At 34.3% G+C, this 21,305-nt stretch overlaps 1 protein-coding gene across 3 annotated transcripts in view; it reads right to left on the reverse strand.

The window, feature by feature from the left end:
- Positions 1-995: 995 nt before the first annotated feature.
- Positions 996-21,305, reverse strand: part of LOC145678693 (uncharacterized) — a 48,587-nt gene continuing 28,277 nt past the window's right edge. For all 3 annotated transcript variants that reach the window (XM_081749097.1, XM_081749099.1, XM_081749098.1), the window contains exons 5-7: positions 14,887-15,061; positions 10,296-10,452; positions 996-4,324 (exon numbers count right to left, since the gene is read on the reverse strand). In XM_081749097.1, the coding sequence (XP_081605223.1) occupies positions 3,914-4,324; positions 10,296-10,452; positions 14,887-15,061 (743 nt within the window). In that variant the 3' untranslated portion in view covers positions 996-3,913. The remainder of the gene's footprint in view (positions 4,325-10,295; positions 10,453-14,886; positions 15,062-21,305) is intronic.

Raw genomic sequence — 21,305 nt, forward strand, 5'->3', positions numbered from 1 at the left:
GTCGCATATCTATAAATATGTTGTAGGAATATAATTTGATAGCGAATTCGCCAGGTATTTCTTATAATGTTAGTATGTGTATAATCGGCAAAGACGTGTGTATAGCAAATTTCATGTCAAAAGAGCAGTCAATAAGAACAATAAAACGAAAATAAAATTTTCCTATCCATTTAGCAACATTTAGTTTTACTCATTCTAATTTTCGTATTTATAATTCTTTTCTTATGAAATTTACCACTAATATACATTTCCCGATTATACACATAGTATCAGTATTAAAAGTGCCCTACAAAATAATTATCAAATTATATTCTTACAAGAAAGCAATTATAGATATGCAACAATCATTTTGAACATCAGTGTACGTCTGACGATTATGCCCTACAGACTAAAGGAAACAGATGACAGAAAACTCACGGACACGGTGTTGTTCACCACAAACTTGCATAACTGGGGATCGAACTAGACCACTCACAGCAGAAATTAATAATCATGTTTGCCCAGCATTCACTTGAAATGTCGGGGGTGATCTAACTTAGGAATTGAAGCTAGGCATATTACTGCGATTTGTTTTATGGAACAAGTCAAAGGACAAATATTTAAGGATCCGATTCTAGTTTCGGAGTTATTCGGAAACTATTTTCATAGGCTTAGTTTCTTTCATTTCTTTATTCCTTCGCTTCATCAATAAACACTGATACCAGTTAGGTTAATATTATTATCTCTTGTCCGCTGTACTTCAAATTAACTTTTCAAAATTGTGCTATACAGGTTAAAGAGACGGTTTGTTGCAATTGAACGATGGAAAATTGCCTACTCTGGTGAAAGCCCACGCACACGGTGTTGTCCACTACAAGGACATGCAGAGTGGAATCTAATCAGACTTTCACAACGAAGGTAAGCTCTTGATCACTGAGCTGCTACTGTAAGGGAACTTACACTGAATCTTAAGTATTTAAATGTTCAAGAAAAAAAGGAATATAAAAAGAAAAGTACAGAAACAAAATTACATTTATATTAAATTTTATTACATACACACGCACACACACATGCATAACATGCTCACACACACAATCAAACTTTTTTTTCCTTTTTAAAATTCTACTTGCACAATTAACTTTGTATTATTATGTACTTTGGGTGAGAATTCGTGTTAAAAATAGGATTTATTAGTGACATAACATCATCCATATATATATATGAAACAGACATGGGGTACATTTAACATCAATATGTAATGTATTCATTTATGTGAAAATATTAATAAAATCATCTAATATGGCGTTCTTTTCAAACGACTTACATCTAAGTAACCGTGAACACTGGTTCCAATACTATTCACATGAATAATTAAGAACATGTTTACAATGATAGAAGTTTCATTTTTTAAAAAAGATACTTAACGATAAGCACAAAAATTATATCTTCTTTTTATATTATATATATATAGATATATATTTCTTTTATCCTGAATTGTCATGTTGCAGTTTTCTTTATATTAGTTTATCCTATACACATATTTATAAGAGAAACTACCAAAATATAAAGGAGGGGTCGTTAGGAGCTCTTTTACCTACACGCAGCCTTTTATGGTTCATTGTCGGCACGTATGACAACATTTAAATACAAAAGCACTACAGTAAACATTACAGTTATTCGTAATAGTAGAACTGTCAGCTTTAAGTTCTCTTTCCACATCAACAGAGGAACTCGCCACTCTTTTTTTCTTCTTCCTTTGTGTTCTCGAGTTCAGTTACCAAGCAAACAAAACTGTTTTTAATCTGAGGACCTAATACCTCAGAACTGCCTGAACATAATTACAATAAAATTTCAAGACGTATTCCTTTATTTTTCTTTTAAAAAATGTATATCACAGTTTTTTTTTTTTTTTTTTTTTATTATTTCCAATCCATATTACATGTACATACACTCATATATATAAATAGATATATTATATAAGGCTGCTTTCTACCGTGTCAGGTTTATAATTGAAATAGTTTAACCTTCAAAATTAAGGATCCATGAGAGGGGAGGGTTATATTTCGAGATTTCGTCAATACAAAAAAAGAAAGACGAAAACGTCTCATGGATGTGACTATATAGCCAACCCATTTTGTATTGTTAGGGAAAAAAGCAAGGAACTCGCATCCTCATCTTTATCTCGGTTCTTCGTCAATCATGATCATACTTTTTCTGTTCACATGCCTTCAATTTCGTAAGTATCTGCTAATACTATCAAAAAGCTATTTTTTTTCTTTTTTTTTTTAAGTTTTGTGCATACGAAGTGGAAATATTTTTAAATATCAGAACTTTTCCACATTCCACAGACGAATGAAAACCTAACACATGGCCACATTTTACGAGAGAGACTTTTAGAAAAAAATATATGTTTATATATATATTTATATTTTATATATATATATATTTCTATCGATAGATAAAAACCTTCCCAACATGAAAGAAGAAAGAACTGAAGCTCCGCACAAACCTAAAATATACATATTATTTATATCTATCTATCTATATACAAGTTTAAGCATCTGCTGCGAATTCACGATTCATGTTATGTTTATGAAAAATTAATTCATTTTGAACATATTTAAATACTATTCTACATACATATACATACATACTTTACATACATACATACATACATATATGTTTATTTATATATTTATATATATATATATATTTCTCATTTTGTTAAAAGATTTAATCCATATGTGTAAGGCATGTATAATTTACAAGACACTAATGCATTAAATGCAGTCAAAAATTCTACGATATATCATTGGTGATTATGACAGGAGTTCCTTATCTGGCTTTTTTTCACCATGATATTTGAATCAGTAATTACTATAAAATAAAGAAAACCATTCGTTACTTCCTTTTCTTAATATATACGAAAAAAATATATATTGACTGCTACAGATTTTACATCATTGGTTCCACTGGCTATCAGTATATAAAGCTTCTGGTCTGACTGTATAGAATATTTCAACAAATGGAAAAATTATATGCAAGCTCTAGCACAATATAGATGTACTTTTACCAAACGGGACTAATCGAAGTATGTTCAGCATTTTTTAAAGAGCTAATCTTTTTCTCTTTTTCCCCATTATGGACGCAAATGAAGTACAGGACTAGCCACAGGCAAGCACTAAAATAAAGATGATTTATAATAGTAAAAATAACATTAAAGAGAGAGAGAGAGAGAGAGAGAGAGAGAGAGAGAGAGAGAAAGTTCGTATGTAGATTGTATTTGATATACAGACCTTGGAGATATAAACCAGGTACTATTATTACTTTACTATTCGATACAGCTCAGCTGTTTTTCTTTCTTTCCTTTTTCTCTTTCTAGACATTGCACATCCTCAATAAAAATGTTAAAGGAAATAAATTACAAAAAGATATGACAAAATATCTGTAATGGCAGTTTTTCTTCAATAAAGAAACGTACACAACCGATCGTCACTAACATCATTTGTTACGATTCTTCCTTAGGCAAAACTTATCACGATTTGCAGATTCTTTTATTACCACTTTAACGTTATGAGCAATCAGACAAGAATGTTCAACGTGTACATGATTGTTAAAAGAATCTGACTAGCCGTGTGTAATTATGTTCTGGATCCTACTCATAAATTATACTGACTCAGGCATTCCACATACATAAAACTATCTTCATACTTCGGTCAAACGTATAATCAAACTTGGGTATACAAAATATAATCCAGAGAGAGAAAGAAAGAGAGACAAAGGAGGACAAAAACAATTCAATTTCTTTCTCGACTCCTTACAAAGAATTTGCAACAAGGTGCCATAAGCCTAAGGTTTTCACCGGCTTTTTTTTTTAATTTTTTTTTTGAAAAAAAAAAAAGAAAAATTGAAATCACTGCCAATAAGTTGCAACCTAAATCTTGACCCTCTTACGTCCTTTTATTCTTCTTGGCTTTTTCACATCTGATGCCTCGCTACTACCTCCTTCTTCAACCTTTCTTTTGGTACCTGATTTTACGTCATCATCATCTTTATCAGAGTTTGGTCCAGACGGCCAGTTGACAGTTTCAACACTTTTGGAAATTTCCCAATCTTCACTGCTAGTACTGGCAATAGGCACAAAATCTACCTTTGGAGCAAGATCGTTTATTTCCCCTTCTCCTGGCTCTTCCACCAGAACACCCTGACCAAGGAGAGCCTGCACATCAGCATCCCTCATGAGATCTTCACTGGCTGGCAATGCCTTACCACAATTACAGCAAAGAGGATTTGCCGGAGATTTCGAGCGCCAATACTGCAGCTCTGTTTTACATTTGTTAAGCTCCTGAAATTACAGTCACTGATTAATAAAGAGTACTACTGTACTTGTATTTACTTACATAGAAATATAAACTCAAATTATAGCTACTGATTAATCGAGTACTACTGTACTTCTATTTACCTACAGAGTTAAGTTGACTGAGTTTAACGTCCCGTTCATCAGCGAGGCTATATGAGACGTGGACCTACTGATTAACGTGAAATCCGAATTTGAGCTCCCACCCGGAATCGAACTCGGGTCTCCCAGGTCAAAGGAGCGTACGCTAACCGCTTAGCCACGAAGGAGCTCTATTTAGCTACAGAGAAACAAATTAGCTCATATATCGGAAGCGGAAAATCAGAATTGTACATACAATATGATGCTCTAGAAGCAGCACCAACGAAACCCAGGAACAATTTCTAATGTCCAAACATAGTCATGTAACGACCAAATGCTATATAATTGTGTACCCTCTACCCCCAGGCCATCCTTCAGACGCTATGGCCAATCGGAATTTCAAAATGTGATAACGTCGTACACCAAATCCATCAAATAGTTTTATACATCTATTCTTCTCAGATGGTACAAGTTATATATCAAGTCACTTGTTAACAAAGAAGCAAACACATACAAATTGTTGCTGAAGATGCGACTTTCCTTGGAACATGATATAATTTGCACTGATGTTACTAGATGGGGTTAAGTATCAATGTCTACTGGCTTTAGTTGCCATTTGGCGAGAAGCGATGTAACTGCTTGATGCATTCATGTTAATGGTTCAAACAAGTTTTATTTTGACACACAGAATGGCTTTCGTGGCCCATGGACGCCATTTTTAGCACACGATATTATATATCCTTCCCAATTCCTACAGGTCTGCCCAGTGAAATGCCTTCTGAATTAGGTATGTTACACCACTTCCAATTTGCCACTAAACTAATATATGATTTGCATGTAAAGAACAGTCATATAATGAAAGAAAAAATGAAGGAACTGACATATTGTGTGACGGGTCATTCAACTCTGTAGAGAGCATGCAATAACAAAACAGGTGAAGAGAGAGTATATAGTTTCATATTAGTACTTTCTCTATGTACTTTTTTCTTTAAATCTTTTTCGGTAAGAATCTTAGTTTTATGGACGATCAGCATGTATACAAGAATGTAAGAAGATATTAAAATAAGTAGAACATACACATATTACCTACATCATGTTATACCCCCTCCCTTCCTCCTTACATAGGATATTCATACAGATTTCCATACATTCACTTCTCTTATTAAGAAATATTCAGTGTTCCGAAGAAAAAACAAAAATGACACCACTGAGTATGCATTACAACTGATTATCACTACATCACTTGTAATGATCCTTCTTTAGGAAAAACTTATCACGTTTTGCAGAGTCCTTTATTACTACTTTAACAATGTGAGCAATCATAAAAAATGTTCAAAGTGTACATGACTAAAAAGAATATGACTATCGCATTTAATGTGATACCCGAAACACATTAGATCTCACTGTACTTGTATACATGAAACAGGTTTCCAGTACCAAAGAAAAGTTCACTATTCAGCAAAAGAAAAGTTCTGGAAATTAATAACTTAAAAACAACATTAGCTAATATGTTTCTCTTGACTAAAGTTGAGGCAAATACATTTTAAAAAATAAACTTATTCATTTGTCAAGGGGAAAAGCAGAGATTACTTATCTGTTATTTGTTTCATTATTTTCAAAACTAAGAACGAATGTACAGAAACATCGTGAGTGTTTTTAAACTGTACTGTAGTTATTTTTACATACCAAAAAATGAAGCTGGGTAATTTGATAGGAATTAACCTCTTTTCTATCATATGAGAATCCGAATCGTATCCTCATTGGAGTGGAATGCAAAGACAACACATACAGATGAAACAAAGTTACTTTTCTGCACACACATGAACTACTCTGACAAGTAATTGTTTTCCTTATCCGTTATAATTGAAATAAAACAACAGTTACGTGATCATTAATTCTGACAATCCAAATAACATAATACACGTTTTGTAAACTTTTAACACTGTCTACCTGTTTGAAAATATCACTAAGAAAGAAAGAAAGAAAAAAAAAACTATAAAGAAAGAAAAAAAACTATCAAAGTGAATGTACAGTCAAGACTACAGCTGATCATGTTCTAACATCTATTCTTCTGCGCTCTGATAATAAGACGACAGTAGTGAAAGCCTAAAAAATGCGTATTAAGTTCTGAAAGTGTGACTGTGGATAAACGTCCCTTTTTCCTGGAAGAGGAAAGACTTTCCTCAACCCCCTGTGGCTTTGCACCCGCAAGCTACACTGGAGGTCGCAAAGGAGTCGATGGTGCCAGATTTCTAAACAGAATGACTTTCTTTCTGTTTCAAGGTTTCCATTCCAGATCGTCATATGAGGAAAGCAAAAGTAAAAACTGATTTTTTAGTTCAACCTAGACACTAACTTGTATTATGTTGGTATTCGAAAGTTTTCGATAAAATGACATGTTTATTTATTGCCCATAAATGATCTATACGGAAAAATAAGCTAACAAAGAATCTCATTTTTAAAACGGATCCTATTTTCTTCCGGATGACTAAAAAAAAAAAAAAAAAAAAGGGGGGGGGAAATAGAAGTGTGGAAAGGGGGAACATTGCATCTAAAAGGGTAAGTATTTATTCTGAATTCCTGCAGGAGACTTATTTTTGGTGCTATAGTTTACAATTTAAGGCAGGTAGTATGGTAATTTTCCTCTTTTCCCTTGAGTTTTAGTTTTCTGGTTTTTGCAAGCCACAATAAACGAATCAATTTTTTTTGGAAGTCTATATATAAACAAAAGAAAAGAAAGACAGTATGACATTTTCATCCACAGCAGTAACACAAACAAGAGGTTCAGTTATTTTTTTTTTTTTTTTTTTTGCATTGTTTTGAAAATTAAACAAACGAAAAGAAGGAAGTGAAAATCTTAACTTCGAATGCTTTCTCAAAAAAACTTCGTTCCTTATAGAACGCTTTGATTTATTGTTTATGACCACCAATGTTGTCAGCAGTTGTCAGTTGGTAAGTGAGTTCTCTACATTCCTTCAACGTTTTGTTCGATTCGAAGTAATTGCAGGTTGCTGGTATTTACGGTTTATTTATTTTATTTTATTTTATTTTATTTTTTTTTTTTTTGGGGGGGGGGGTCGCGTATAAGTATTTCGGTCGTATCAGGTGGCGCGGTCTTTCTGCCAGAGAAGTCCAAGTAACAAAGAAGAATTGTGTACTTGGAAGAGGAGCAAAGCTAGTTTCAGGAGGATTAAAGCTGGACGAAAGGGGCTCAACCCCAGAAAAAAAATGAAATCTTTAGTTTTACGTCCCACGGTTATGCCGGTTAGGCTAAAGGAGACGGTGATGATGAGAGATGAGTGAAATGGTAGAATGAAGAAAGTGGGAGGAAACGGGAGAACCCCGAGAAAACCCATGGGAACGGTGTTTGTCCACCACGAAGTCCACACGGCGCGAGCCGGGATCGAACCCGGGACCCCAAGCACCGGAGGTAAACGCTCTACCACAGCCATCGCGCCCCCCCAGGCTTAACCCCTGGGTACCTGGTTACTTTAGTGAAAGGAGACCATATATCGGAAGAATATAAAATAATTCTAAACAACATTTACTTAATATCACCAGTTTATTGGTTTGAATGATGAGAGCCATAGACCCAGGCCACGTCACTAACCTTAGGATACGTTTTCATGCGAGACAGATGCACTCATTTGAATTACATAGATTTCAAACAAAACTAAAGTATTAACAGATATTCTCATTATAGCCTTAACCGATATTCTCATTATAGCATGTTTTAAATTTTATTTTAAGTTTCGGTACTGACGGCTTTATCAACCAAGTGCTAATCAAATTAGCAATTTTGCTGACATTTTGCACTAATGTATGTTTCGAATTACCTGAGGATATTTCTTTCATAAAACTAAAATTACAATATTATAGAAATTGACCTTATTTCCACTTCTCGGGGAAAATAAATAAATAAATAAAAATAAAATAAAAAAAATAAAAGATCTGAAACTCGTGGTCTATAATTTTTAATGAAAAGTATGTGTACTGAATTTCACGCCTTCTTAAGCGAATCCCCACATTCGGCATTTTCTGAATAAATAATCGGAAATTTGAGTATTAGTACAAACCTCTCTTCTATAGGAGCGAAATTTTCGAAATCGTTGAAACATGTTTTCGGTTAATTTTAATGAAGAGTTTACTCCCCTAGTTTTATCTTCCTAACTTTAAGGATTTGATATATATTCTATTCTTAGTAAAAACTATTTGAATCCTCATTCACTCTCTAATAGGACGTACATTTTTAAAAAATCTTTTCTTAGCCCTTGTTTTTTTGACAAAGGAATATTCTGTACAAATTAATGTTTCTATCTATAATAATTTGAGTTAGGTATTGATGAATAAGTCACTTTAATCGTTTTTCTTACAATAGTGTAGATGTCTTTATTGAAAAACCTTATAAATGATTCGTGTTTAGTTTTGATATTTTCGTCTTATTTAAATTATGTTGTAAGCACTGGATCAGTTAACATTTATCTTAGATTTTTTTATTACACAATTCATATGTATTTTTTTTACAATACGTTTCTACTACGGTTTTCTCAATGACTTTCTCTAGAAGAGAAGAGCATATGGTGTCCACACATTTTCAAGAAAAAATGTGACAACCTTGTCCTTCAGCACGTGCAGAAAAGACTTTTGTGGTCATTTGTGGTTATGCTTGCAGGAGGGGCTGTTTCTTAAGAAGGGTACGGGTAAGGGACATTCATCGTTGGCCGCGACTATAGGATTTACTTTAATGTAAAACTGTAGTTCAGTGTGTGCGTAAAGGTGTATGTGTTAGTTAAAAAAAAGGGATAAATCTGTAGGTTAACGCACGTATCAGTACATAAATACTTAATTCCAGCAAAATATAAACTCTCAAATGGCAAGAACGATCTTTCTAGTCCCACAGAAATTTATTTTTTCGAAAACTGTGCATGAGAATTTACCCTCAAAAAGTTAAACTTATATTAAAATGTAAGAATTAATGACAATTTCAGGTCGTATATCGTTTACCATACTGTACTGTCGCTTCATTAATGTTAAAGGATCAGGAATTAGATTTCTGAGCTTTCGGGATCTACGGCCAAGTTAGCCCGTCACGTATGTGGGATGATGTCCTTCGGTGATCATACTATCCGAGGAAAGGGAAGAAAGAAAGAAAGAAAGAATTGAGGAAGGAAGGACGCGGCCTGGGACCCAGTATATGACTGGAAATCCTCACTCAAGATGGCTGGCCTGAAAGAGCTTTTACACCTTTTTGCTCGAATGTCCCCACCGGGAATGGAACCCGGGATCGCTCGCACCAAAGGCGAGAGCGTTAGCGACTACGCTACGCAAGATCACTCAATGTCAAAATGGAAAATTAGATGAGGGTATACTTCAATACCAGTTTCTCCTCAGTACGTGGCATGATTCTACTACAGCATTAATTTTAAGTTTTACAAAGAAGTAAGTTTTTCTTCATTTTCTTGGACATTACGCAAGAGTTTTTACATTCACTCACATCATTTTGTTTAGTTCAGTAAGATTTATCAATGAAGTAAACGATCGTGGAATTTTATATTTTGTGCTCTCCCATAGGGAACTGAATCCAGGACCATATGCACCAAAGGCACATGCGCTAGCCGCCAGATCACAGCGAGGGCTGCTAATAATGTAAATTTTTTATATTGTTCAGCATGTACCCACGCTGTGAATTATTTTACAAACTTTTATACAGATTGTCTACAGCATGCTATTAAAGCTACTAAAAACCTGTGTTATTGGCAGTACTATGTTTATGTACATCATATATTTACCTGGAAATAAAGAGAAATACTACATAAATCAATGTACACAAAATTCAAATTATAATTTAAAGAGGAGAAATACTTCTATTTAACCTTACCTGGAGCAAAGTACTAAATTTACGAGAATTCTCCTCGAATTTCTTATCATAATCATCCAATCTACTAGAATATTCTAAAATTTGCTTGTGCTGTTCTGCTACTTTGCCCTTACAGCTTCTTAAATCTCGTCGTAATGCAAGCAACTGGGTGTTGTACCTAAAACACACACACACATCTTGTGAATACTTCAATGAATAATTCTTAAATCAACAATACTTGCTAATTACGCACTTGTTCTATAAATGCTTGCTATAATATGATTACAAAGGGTGATAATTCATGAATTGATTTTCTTTTAAACTGTAGGACGAGCTTACCAACTAGTGTATAGTCACCGTCAAAGTAGTCAGCAACCAGAATTTTTCAAGTCCTGGTTATTAGCCGAAACTTCTATAAAAAGGTTTTCTACACCATATAAGTGGCTAAAGTGCGGTTTTCAAGAATGAATGTCTACAGGTGAAGATGAGTAAAAATCTATAAGCTTAAAAAAAAAAAAAAAAAAAAAGTTTCGGCAGATTCTGAACGCTGGAGTTTCAACAAGGTCCTCCACGTGGATGAATAAGAAATAACAGCAAGATAAGAGTTACTTACAAAAACCCCCACAAAGGTTCGAATTTACGTAACGAACAGAAAGAAGAGTTACTTAAGAAGGCCCCAAGAGAGGGAAGAAATCATATTACAAGAAAAAATCTTTGATATAAGCTTAGTGCTTACTTTTAGTCTATAAATAAATTATCTATCTATCTATCTATCTATCTATATATATATATATATATATATATATATATATATATATATATATATATATATATATATATATATATATATATATATATATATATCCTATAACATCCATTAGCAAGTATCATTAACATCAGTGACATTACATTAAACAATATTGATTGACTGTATGGATGTTCTTTGAAACTACAAATTCTAAAATTATTTTTCAATCTGACATAAAAAGATCACTGGATCACTAGCATTTTTATCTTTTAATTCAGTGAAAAATCATAGTTAGTCCTAGTTCCTTACATGGTAGGTAGTCCCGAATGGAAGAAAAAATCCTTTAATTCAGAGGCAAGAAAGCCCATCACGAAAGAGTACGCACATTGAGGTAAAACAACGGGCTATTTGAACGTATCACTAGATTGCAAAGCGAGGAAAAAAGACTCACATTTTCGTAGTTTGACAGCCCCTCGAAATGCACCTGTCAGTTTTTATTAATGATGATATTAATTTACTTATTTATTTGGTTCTATTCCACCACTTTCTGGTCTACTAGGGAAGTCTGTGCATCCACTGTATGCAGAGGAAATTTGAAATAAAATCAGGGTCCCCACTCTCTTTCCCCCAAAAATTTCCAGGACAAATCACCAATTTTCCAGGACTTACGACACAGGAAGGTATAACAGGTTTGCAACTGTAGGTTCATAACTCACAACAGTGAAACGAAAAGTACAGTAGCTTATGCAGTGAATATTAATAGACAAAACGGAGCATAATGTATTTTGTGTGTGTGTGTGTTTGTGTGGCCTCCCAACTCTCCTTATAGCTACCCGATCCACCCACATCCAGCACATGTATTTTCATTCTTTCTACATGACATTTTAATTGTGCATCGAACAAATTTAATACAAATAACAAAAATCTATTTTTCGTACATGGCATCTTCATTGCATGACGGTGTGACAGATATAATTACGGAAAAAGAGGAATTATATTACAAGCTTTTTAACTGAGTATAGAGTTATGTGATTTTCTCATCTATAGGCATAATCTCTTTCTTTAGCGAAGCTGCTCTACGGGTAGCATTTGACTTTGTTAATAAAGCAAGACTTCTGCTCTGCTTCACGTGCAAGAAACTTATAAGTTTCTTTGGTATAGCAAGGAACCGAGTTTTACCTAGAGTCCCAAATAGTATTCATATGAAGTTCTACTGAAGAGTAAGACTGCTGCGAAAATAGACTGATTATGGAGAATTGATACTGATACAATTACTGCACAGTTTCTGGAGGATAGTGCAAGTGAAGACAGTAAGAATGGGTGGTGTACAAACTAGTGGATGAAAGTTCTCTCAGTCAACCACCCACACATGCAGGAGCATGACAAATTATTATTCAACACAAAAACAAGAATAGAAATCAATTGAATGAGTGAGTTGAAAAAGGAACACATTCCAAAAGCCTCAAGTTTCAAACACTGGGTGGAAACATGAACACATTCCAGAAATATGTTCAACTTTTCACTCATACATTCCCGCAGACCTAAGTAAACAGGACCAAAAATTAATGGATGTGATCCTTGTTACTCTCAAACGGTGTAGGTACATACAAAATGAATATAACCATCCCAGTTTAGCTTGCCTGTTTTCTGGAATGTGTACCTTTTTCAACTCACTCATTCAATTAAGATCTTCATTATAATTTGCAGTTTCAAGGACATTTCCAGGACGAGTGGTAACCCTGAAAAATATATCTGACCAAGGCAAACACTTACTATTACTAATTTATGTTACAGTTTAGGCAATATATCATTGCCTTCAGATACATTACATAATTATATGGAACTAATATAATTTGATCAGATTTTAAGTCAACGGCGTCGACTTTCCAAAATTTATATGGGTGCATGTAAATGGCGGGACGTGTTATACAGGGTGTTTCAAAACAACACCGACAACGTTTGGAAGGAGATTCCTGACACCAAGTTAAGACAAAAAGTATAGACCAACCTGGGTGCACAAATGCTTCCTTTCGGAGTTATAGGCTGCCGAAAACATGAAAAACTGAATTTTAAAGGTCCATAGCTCCAACACTATGGGACCTACGGCAGTCGGGTGAAGACTTCACTTAGGAACTAATATATGCCCTATCCAAATATCCAAGTTTCAGAATCCTGTGTACTCACACAACAATTTTTAGAGTTAGTTGGTGAGTACTTCCAATTAAATGCCCGTAGCCAAACTCCTATAAAAACTGTTGCGTGAGTACCTTAGGATTTTGAAACAGATTTTTGGATAGGGCACATATTAGTTCCTAAGTGAAGTCTTGACCCGACTACAGTAGGTCCCATAGTATTGGAGCTATGGACCTTTAAAATTCAGTTTTTCATGTTTTCGGCAGCCTATAACTCCGAAAGGAAGCATTTGTGCACCCAGGTTGGTCTATACTTTTTGTCTTGGTGTCAGGAATCACCTCCCAAACGTCGTCGTTGTTTTGAAACACCCTGTATATTTTCAGGAGAGTCTCGATATTTTTTATTGATTTCGTTTTAGTTAGTACCTTTTATGAACACAGTCATAAAGGGCTGCGCTGTGATAAAGTAAAAATACCGGTACTATGAGGATAAGTCGTATTGTAAATTGTCACTTGTAAGGAAACATCAAAGCAAACTGAAAATATGCGATTCTATTCACGATATAGTTCTATTACTTATTGGGGGGACTGCCTTTGACTAGACCAGAGAGACAGGCAAGGAAGGAGGGAGTGTGTTGCCTGGTAGCCTTCGCACAAACACATTTGAAACAACCAATTATGTGTTAGATGTTAGAAATTTTAACTACTATTTCAATGTTTTAATTGCTTATTATTTTTTCATAATAGAGAAATATTTATTTTATTTTGTTTCTATCAAACTAATTTGTATGGGTACTGGAGACCCGAAGCAACCACGTAGACGCCGCGCATGTTTTAAGTTATATATAATTTCAAAGTTGGAGTGAGTTGCACTGAAAATTCCCATTTGGAATAATGAACATATTATAAAAGTTTGACAAATTTTCATATTAACACATACATAATAGATGTAAAATCTGGAATGATGCAGTATTGCTTGCTTATTACGGATCAGACTTGACACTAACTAAAGTCAACCAACCAGAGATGATAATTCTTTGTGATAGAAGAAAAGGATGCAACAACTGAGTTTTTAACAGAATATACCCAGGAAGATCAACACGTATTACTTCAGTTACGAGAATTACTCTTTGAAAAAGGTGAAATAGAAATGGTTACAGAGTTGTGACCGAGATAAGAACTGCATACTTTCATGTTCGTCTTACGTAATTCAAGGGACGCGCAAGGGTATGGACATCGACCCTTTTACCTAGTACGGTACAGAAAATCTTCCAAAATTATCAGTATCAATAACAGTACCTACATATCTAACGAAGGACTGTCCTAACTGCGGTACTCAAATGTATTGAACTGTTCTTGTCCTTAATTTAAACAAATACTCTTCCCTGAAAAGAGTGAGGTTTCCCGAAGAGGAGAAATTTTATGTTAATAGACATTATGTTAATGTTTTATTAATTTGCATTCACTTTATGTTACAAATAATATTTAAAATTTTCATATTACATTATTCTAAAGAACACACATTTCATACTATCAGAGGATGCTAACTGAAATATTAGTAACATTCAACAATTTGAATATTAATAGTATCTGATCTCAGTAAAGTGTGTCAACTCATTTGGTTTTCATCTTTATCTTGGGAATAATGTTAAAGTTGCGAACATTTACCTACAAATAAAGTGTGTTAAATTCCATATATATATCCTACGTTTAAAGAATCAATTTTTCTAACCTTTTCATGCCTTGCCGAATGCGACGAATCCTTTTCCTCAGCACCATATTTGACGGAGGGAGTGGTTCGGGAAGCCGGTCATCCACTTCATGAGACGTTCCGGAAGGAGATTCATCGCCTTTAGTATTTGAATGAGTTGGTGAGTCCAGGCATAAGTATGACTTATTAGAAGGTGCTGTAAGTAAAAGAATAATAAATGTAAAAAACAACAACATATGTAAAACATCGGATCTTGTACAAAGTTTTGGAAAGAATGTCAAATCCAAGTCCAAGTTCCTTGTGTGCTAACAGATATTATACACGTAAATTATTCACTAATGTGCAAAATTAAAGGGGAACTACATATTGCCTTTTTGGGAATACTGAATGTGTTCTACACCAACAGTACAAGACAAACGAAATATTTTGTACGAGATAAGCATATAACGAGATAAGCATATAAGAAAGGACAGAAAGGATAAAAAGGAAACAGACGAACAAAACGTTTAGTTTGTGTGAACAGAATTTTTGCCGAAAATTGTGAAAGTTATACTTCAGAAATTTGATATTCTCGAACTACTATACAGATATTACACAACAACAGTTTTTAATAGAAGTACAATGATGAGATTCGTGAACATAAACCTTCATTATCAGGGCCGAGGACGGTTGCAGAGTGGAAAATGAAATGAAATCTTTGAGTTTTACGTCCCACGGTTATGCCGGTTAGGCTAAAGGAGACGGTGATGATGAGTAATGAATGAAATGGTGGAATGAAGAAAGTGGGAGGAAACGGGATAACCCCGAGAAAACCCACGCACGCGGTGTTTGTCCACCACAAAGTTCACTTGGCGGTCGAACCCGGGACCCCAAGCACCAGAGGTGAACGCTCTACCACTGAGCCACCGTGGCCCCGGTTGCAGAGTGGAGTGCTCATCTCTGGTACAGGGCGTGCCGAGCTTGATCTCAGGTCATATGAATTTGTGTGGACAACAATGTTCGTGGTTCTCCCGTTTCCTTGCACGTTTTCATTCCACAATTATTTTAATTATTCACTTTCATTATCATTTATCTCCTGTAGTCTACAGTGCATAAGTCTGGAAGTAAAACTAGACATTTGGTCTTCAAGAGCAACTTTTAGCTCCTGTAAATTTTTGGGAGGGAATAACGCGCCACTGAGTTTCCGAAAACATCCCACACTGCTTCGATCGGATTTAGTTCGGGTAACCAGGCTATTTTCTTTCGAGCAATATCTTCACTAGCAAGAAAATCTTATATGAGAGCAATTCCTTATAGAGAACATTATCGATCGTAGGAACGAATTTGGGACCGAAAGAATATTTATTACACCCAGATAGCTGGTGAGAAGGTACCAGTCATAATCACAGAAAATTACGCAGCAGTAGAAATAGCTACTTCTTATCACACTCTCGAAACAATGTAATTTATGAGTTTCCGAATTAGGGATGAGATTTCTGGGCTGTCGGGAAAACTCAAGATGGCTGGCCTGACAAAGCTGTTACACTTTTTCGACCGACTGTTATGCGTTTTCGAATATATATTTTTTGCGAAGTATTATATAATTCCACAATCATGTTCTGAGTTGCCGACAAGATCGCTAATGTGCATTCTTGGTTAACAAAATGTAATACTTAACTGCAACTAAAGCATTAAGCAAATACAATGTGCAAATCACATACTATCGATTAACATTACTAAACTGCAATTAATGTTAGAACACAGTGGTAATGGATTTAGATTACATGTTAGGTTGCTTACCTTTTTAACTTGGCAGTAAATCTGCAGAACCTATATAGAACGTTTAATGAAAAAATTCAGTACAGCGCTTATGGACAGTTATTTTTTTATTAGCTTGAATAAAACCATGTCAGAAATTCTAAGAATGTCTTACAATTTTAAAATTTCTTAGGTGTCGAACTCTGAACAACACACACATCTCTCTCATTTTTTGGTTACTATCGAAATAGTGGTGAAACTGTTGATACGTAATTTTGACTAAATTTTATTTTACAAAATATATTTGTCGCTTATTTCTCATAACGGAATTTTCCTGTACTTAAGAATCAACTTTTGAAACTCACCTCTATATTTCTTGCAATCTTCTTTATATCAGTGTATAAGGGGCATCAAACAACGTACCATAACGTGTGTACATAAAACGAACTTAAAAAGTTGTACTTACTGGAAGTTTAAAAATTCACAAGAAACAGACTTATAGAGATTTGACAAGTTCTATGGAAAGCTCAACGATTTGTATACCAATAAGCAACATTCACAGAATTCGGTAAAAGGAATGTCCATTTTTTTTTCTGCATCCAGGTACGAGTTACGAAAAACACTTTCACAAAAATTATATAGTGACAATAAAAGGTTTAAAAAAAGGGAGCATAACGTGAAAATATCAGAAAGAAGTTATAAAGTGGTTTAGAAGATAGTTAAAAAAAAAAAAAAAAAAAAAAAAAATTCAGGGTAACATCTGCACCCGTTATGCAATGAATCAAGCTATTTAAGAAATAGATGCTAAGGTTACAGCGATAACTAACATTATACACCGATATAGAAAAGGTTACATGAGATACGGCAGTAAGTTTGAACATTCATTTGTGTGTTATGTACCCTATAGTATTTATTAATGGATACTCCAGAATAAACTTGTTCTTTATCAAGTTATTACAGTTCTTGACAAATAGATTAGGCAGGGTGATTTTACTTATTAACAATAAATGAATAAATAAAATGACTTTTTGTGGTAGATTATATCCGGTTCCCCTCCCCTTATATGAAATAAGAAAAAGGAAGAGTACTGTTGTGATATATTCCAGATTCATTTAGCACTATTAGATTTCAAAATTTTTACAGATCTTGAGTGAGAAAGAACTATCGTTTCCTACAGTAACGATTTTGGATAGACGCTGTATGTTCCAGAAAAATAAACAGAGCTAACATAATATCTAATAAATTGAAAAAAAATCGATTTTTCTTCCTCGATACTTGACATTTCAATGAAATTCAGTGTGATTCGACACTGAAGCAAGGCTGGGTCTCCGTTTACGATGCTGTTGCACTTATTACTATGGTACACAGTCTACTTCACGACTAATTAAATATTTTTAATCTTAAGATTGATTATCAACAATCTAGATTATACACACTCGTAAATAGCCAGCAAACTTTTTTTTTCGCGGCTTTTCAGTTTTTCAACAATCAGTTTCTCATCAATGCAACTTCTACCTTTTGTTTATCTTATCTTCAGAGTTTGGAGTAAATGCCTTGAAGGAAAAAGAAAGTAGTAACACGAAATAGAGAACCCTTTAATGTTATTTTTTCAATGTAGTTATTTACCACAAGTATACTTGGTACTTGGAATCTTCTTTTCCTAATAATGTGATCTATTTTCTACGAAGCTTTGCATCCTTTGTAACGATTGCAGTCTGCAAGGTAGAAGTGATACTAATTAAATAAAAGAAATGTTTTAATATAATCTGTGCTAACAAATGAAGAAACAAACTAAAGGGGAGAAACAATAAATTAAAAATGAGATTGCATGGGCTTGTGATAGCAGGACCAAGTCATTTTCTCTCTCCTAAATCTTTGAATTAGTATATACTGTACATGTAGATACGCATCAGCAGGAACAAGGCAGAACCACACTTTGAATATCTCCTACCACTGTAAATTACAGCTAATCATAACTGGATCATCCTCCGTCCTTTGTATATCAGAATTTACATTAATGGCCCAAAAACTATGCATGCCATAAGTAACTCCTACGAACCAACTAAAAATGGAATCAGTGCCACATTTAGCGTGACTATTCGCTTAGTGGCCCCTACTAGCACATCTATGGTTGGATTAGCGTTTAGCATCTTTCAGCAGTGAGACTACTGGACGTGGACCAACAGAGTAAAGTAGAATCCGGAACAACTGAGCTCCCACCGGAAAACGAACCCGAGTTTCCCGCGCCAAAGACGAGCATGCTAACCATACAGCCACGAGGAATATCATTAGCAGATCTAAAAACACGTGCACTTGTAGTCACAGTTTCCATTCAAAATAATTAGCTGCTCCTCAATTAGTTAATTTAGAAAGATGAAAACTTATTGATTTTACTTACTTATTGAATAGAGGATTTATTCATTTAATTTCTTTGTTATGCGTAATAAAGTACCTATAAAATATGTTTTGAATCCTCGCAATTTATCTGTTCATTTGATATACAACAAAAAAATGTGACCCCATATACCAAGTATTTGTCGAGAGACTAAGAGGAAATACTATCGACACCTCATTCATGAACTTTTAAGAACGCGTTTAGTTTTAAAGGAATAAAGAAGCATATAATCAAACCTGCATGTAATACCTCCCTTGTAATTTCACCGCAGCCGCGGGAAAAAGAACCGATAAGTTTCCTCTCCAACATTATAAAATTCTTACTTCTTCAAGATTCTTTCGGTGTTTTGGCAATAATGACACCGAATATTCAGTTTTCGCATTTCTTAAATGCTTATTTTATGATAGCATTTTTAAAACTATATACGAATTATTAGACCTACATGAAGAATTAACCTTCATAAACTTCAGTACTTCGTAATCAATGAAATAGTTTTTATTCTTTTTATTTATTTAGTTTGATCACTTTCTCATTTGTAATGAAATATATACAACTTAGTATCTTAAACAAGAACAGTAAGTAGAGTCCTTTTGTGTGTGTGTTGGGGGGTAAAATGTACACTGAAGCCCATTTTTCTGAAATGACAACTGTTTGAGAACGATTCAAATAAAAATGATTGTAAGTTAGCAACACTGAGAATGAAACGAATGGCAAATTGATTCTAACAAAAGAAAGATGCACTATATACTGTTATTTTATGTATTGCTAAGGCATACTGAGATCATATCGGATTCAACTAAGAGTGCGAAATCATGGGACAAAATCAAAATTTTACGAAGAATAAAATATACGAAGCGCATGCCACTATTTCAAGATCGCTCAAGCAAGCAAGTATGTTACCAGCTGTTTCGAGTTTTTCTAGTAAGTATAAAGAAGGCAAACCCGTAAGTGTAGTAGAAAAGCAAATAGCTTATCAAGCGTTGTCACCAAGTAGCTTATGTTCTCATAGAACAGAATGTGTACATTATTTACTTCGTACTACTTAAGTTACTATTTGTATTACATGTTCGTACGTGAGAAAGCATGTCGAGAATTTGAACTTAAGGAGAAAAAGTATCTTCTGTATTTATGGATTTGCTGAATGATTTAGATAATGGATGAAAAAGAAATAATTTCACGTATAGGTAAATATACTTGGTGTACAAACAAGCGCCATCACTTAATCTTTCAGCTGAGAATATTGGCATAACCTATTGTGTTTTCATTTGTAACTAAAAATTAAAAAAAAACCCTGACCGGTCACTTTTAGAGGAAGGCAGGTTTATAAACACTGGCCATTTTTTCCCCATCTGAGGGCGGTGGTCAGAGAGAAGAGTAGCCAACATCACAGTGAGTAGTCAACATCAAATATATACGCTAAAGCAGATGAGAACTCATCAAGTTGAATTTTCATTTCAACTACTCGTGCGCGCAGTGGTACAGCATCAATTTCTGCGGCTTGTTTTTAAAAGCTGCAAAGGAATATGAAAATTGCTTTAGACACATCACTATCGGAATTTAGCTTGAGCGAAAGGCACAGACCATATAATTGTTGGTTGCTCAAGTCAGGACCACAGAATTTGAACTGACTGACTCTTTCAGCTGAGTTTCTCCACCTACTTGCTGCCGTGAAGATTTTATACTCGTGTCAATTACGTTGTTGTCTTATCTAAAATGTTTTACAAATCACAATTCAAAGGAACGAAAATGACACGAGTGATGAAAAACATGTATGGTTAGATTACCGTAAATATTTATTATTATTTTCTACTTCCATTATTATTTTTATTTTTGTAATTTTGAAAGGCAACGAGTACTGTTAGCACCAAAAACAGAATCCATTACATGAAGTAATATTTAATGAGTTGTTTTCATATCTAGTTTTTAATTTATTTTCCACTCTCGATACGCTAATTTTGTTAAAGTAGATGTAAGTCATGTAGAGAGGAACTCCCTTTTAACCCTAGGAACACCAAGGGAGGAAGAGGCTCTACGGCCCATACCCATTAGTTTTTAATATAAGCCAAAATACCTTGGTGTTTCTAGGGTTAACTGAGTGAAAAAGATAAAGATGGTGAAAAAATGTTACTAGAACACGTCAAGCACCAAAAAATGCGTCAATATTCGGAGGCTAGCATAAAATACACTCTTCACATAATTTCTACGGAAGAAAGATCTACTCAAGAAGTTATCAGTAAATATAGATGTATGGGTATTCCAAAAACAAAAACGTACAGTATTATCCTAACTATGCAGCATTTTTTGCAGG

The sequence above is a fragment of the Thermobia domestica genome, chromosome 2, assembly GCF_964235325.1.
Source record: "Thermobia domestica chromosome 2, izTheDome1.hap1.1, whole genome shotgun sequence".
NCBI classification, from domain to species: Eukaryota; Metazoa; Arthropoda; class Insecta; order Zygentoma; family Lepismatidae; genus Thermobia; species Thermobia domestica.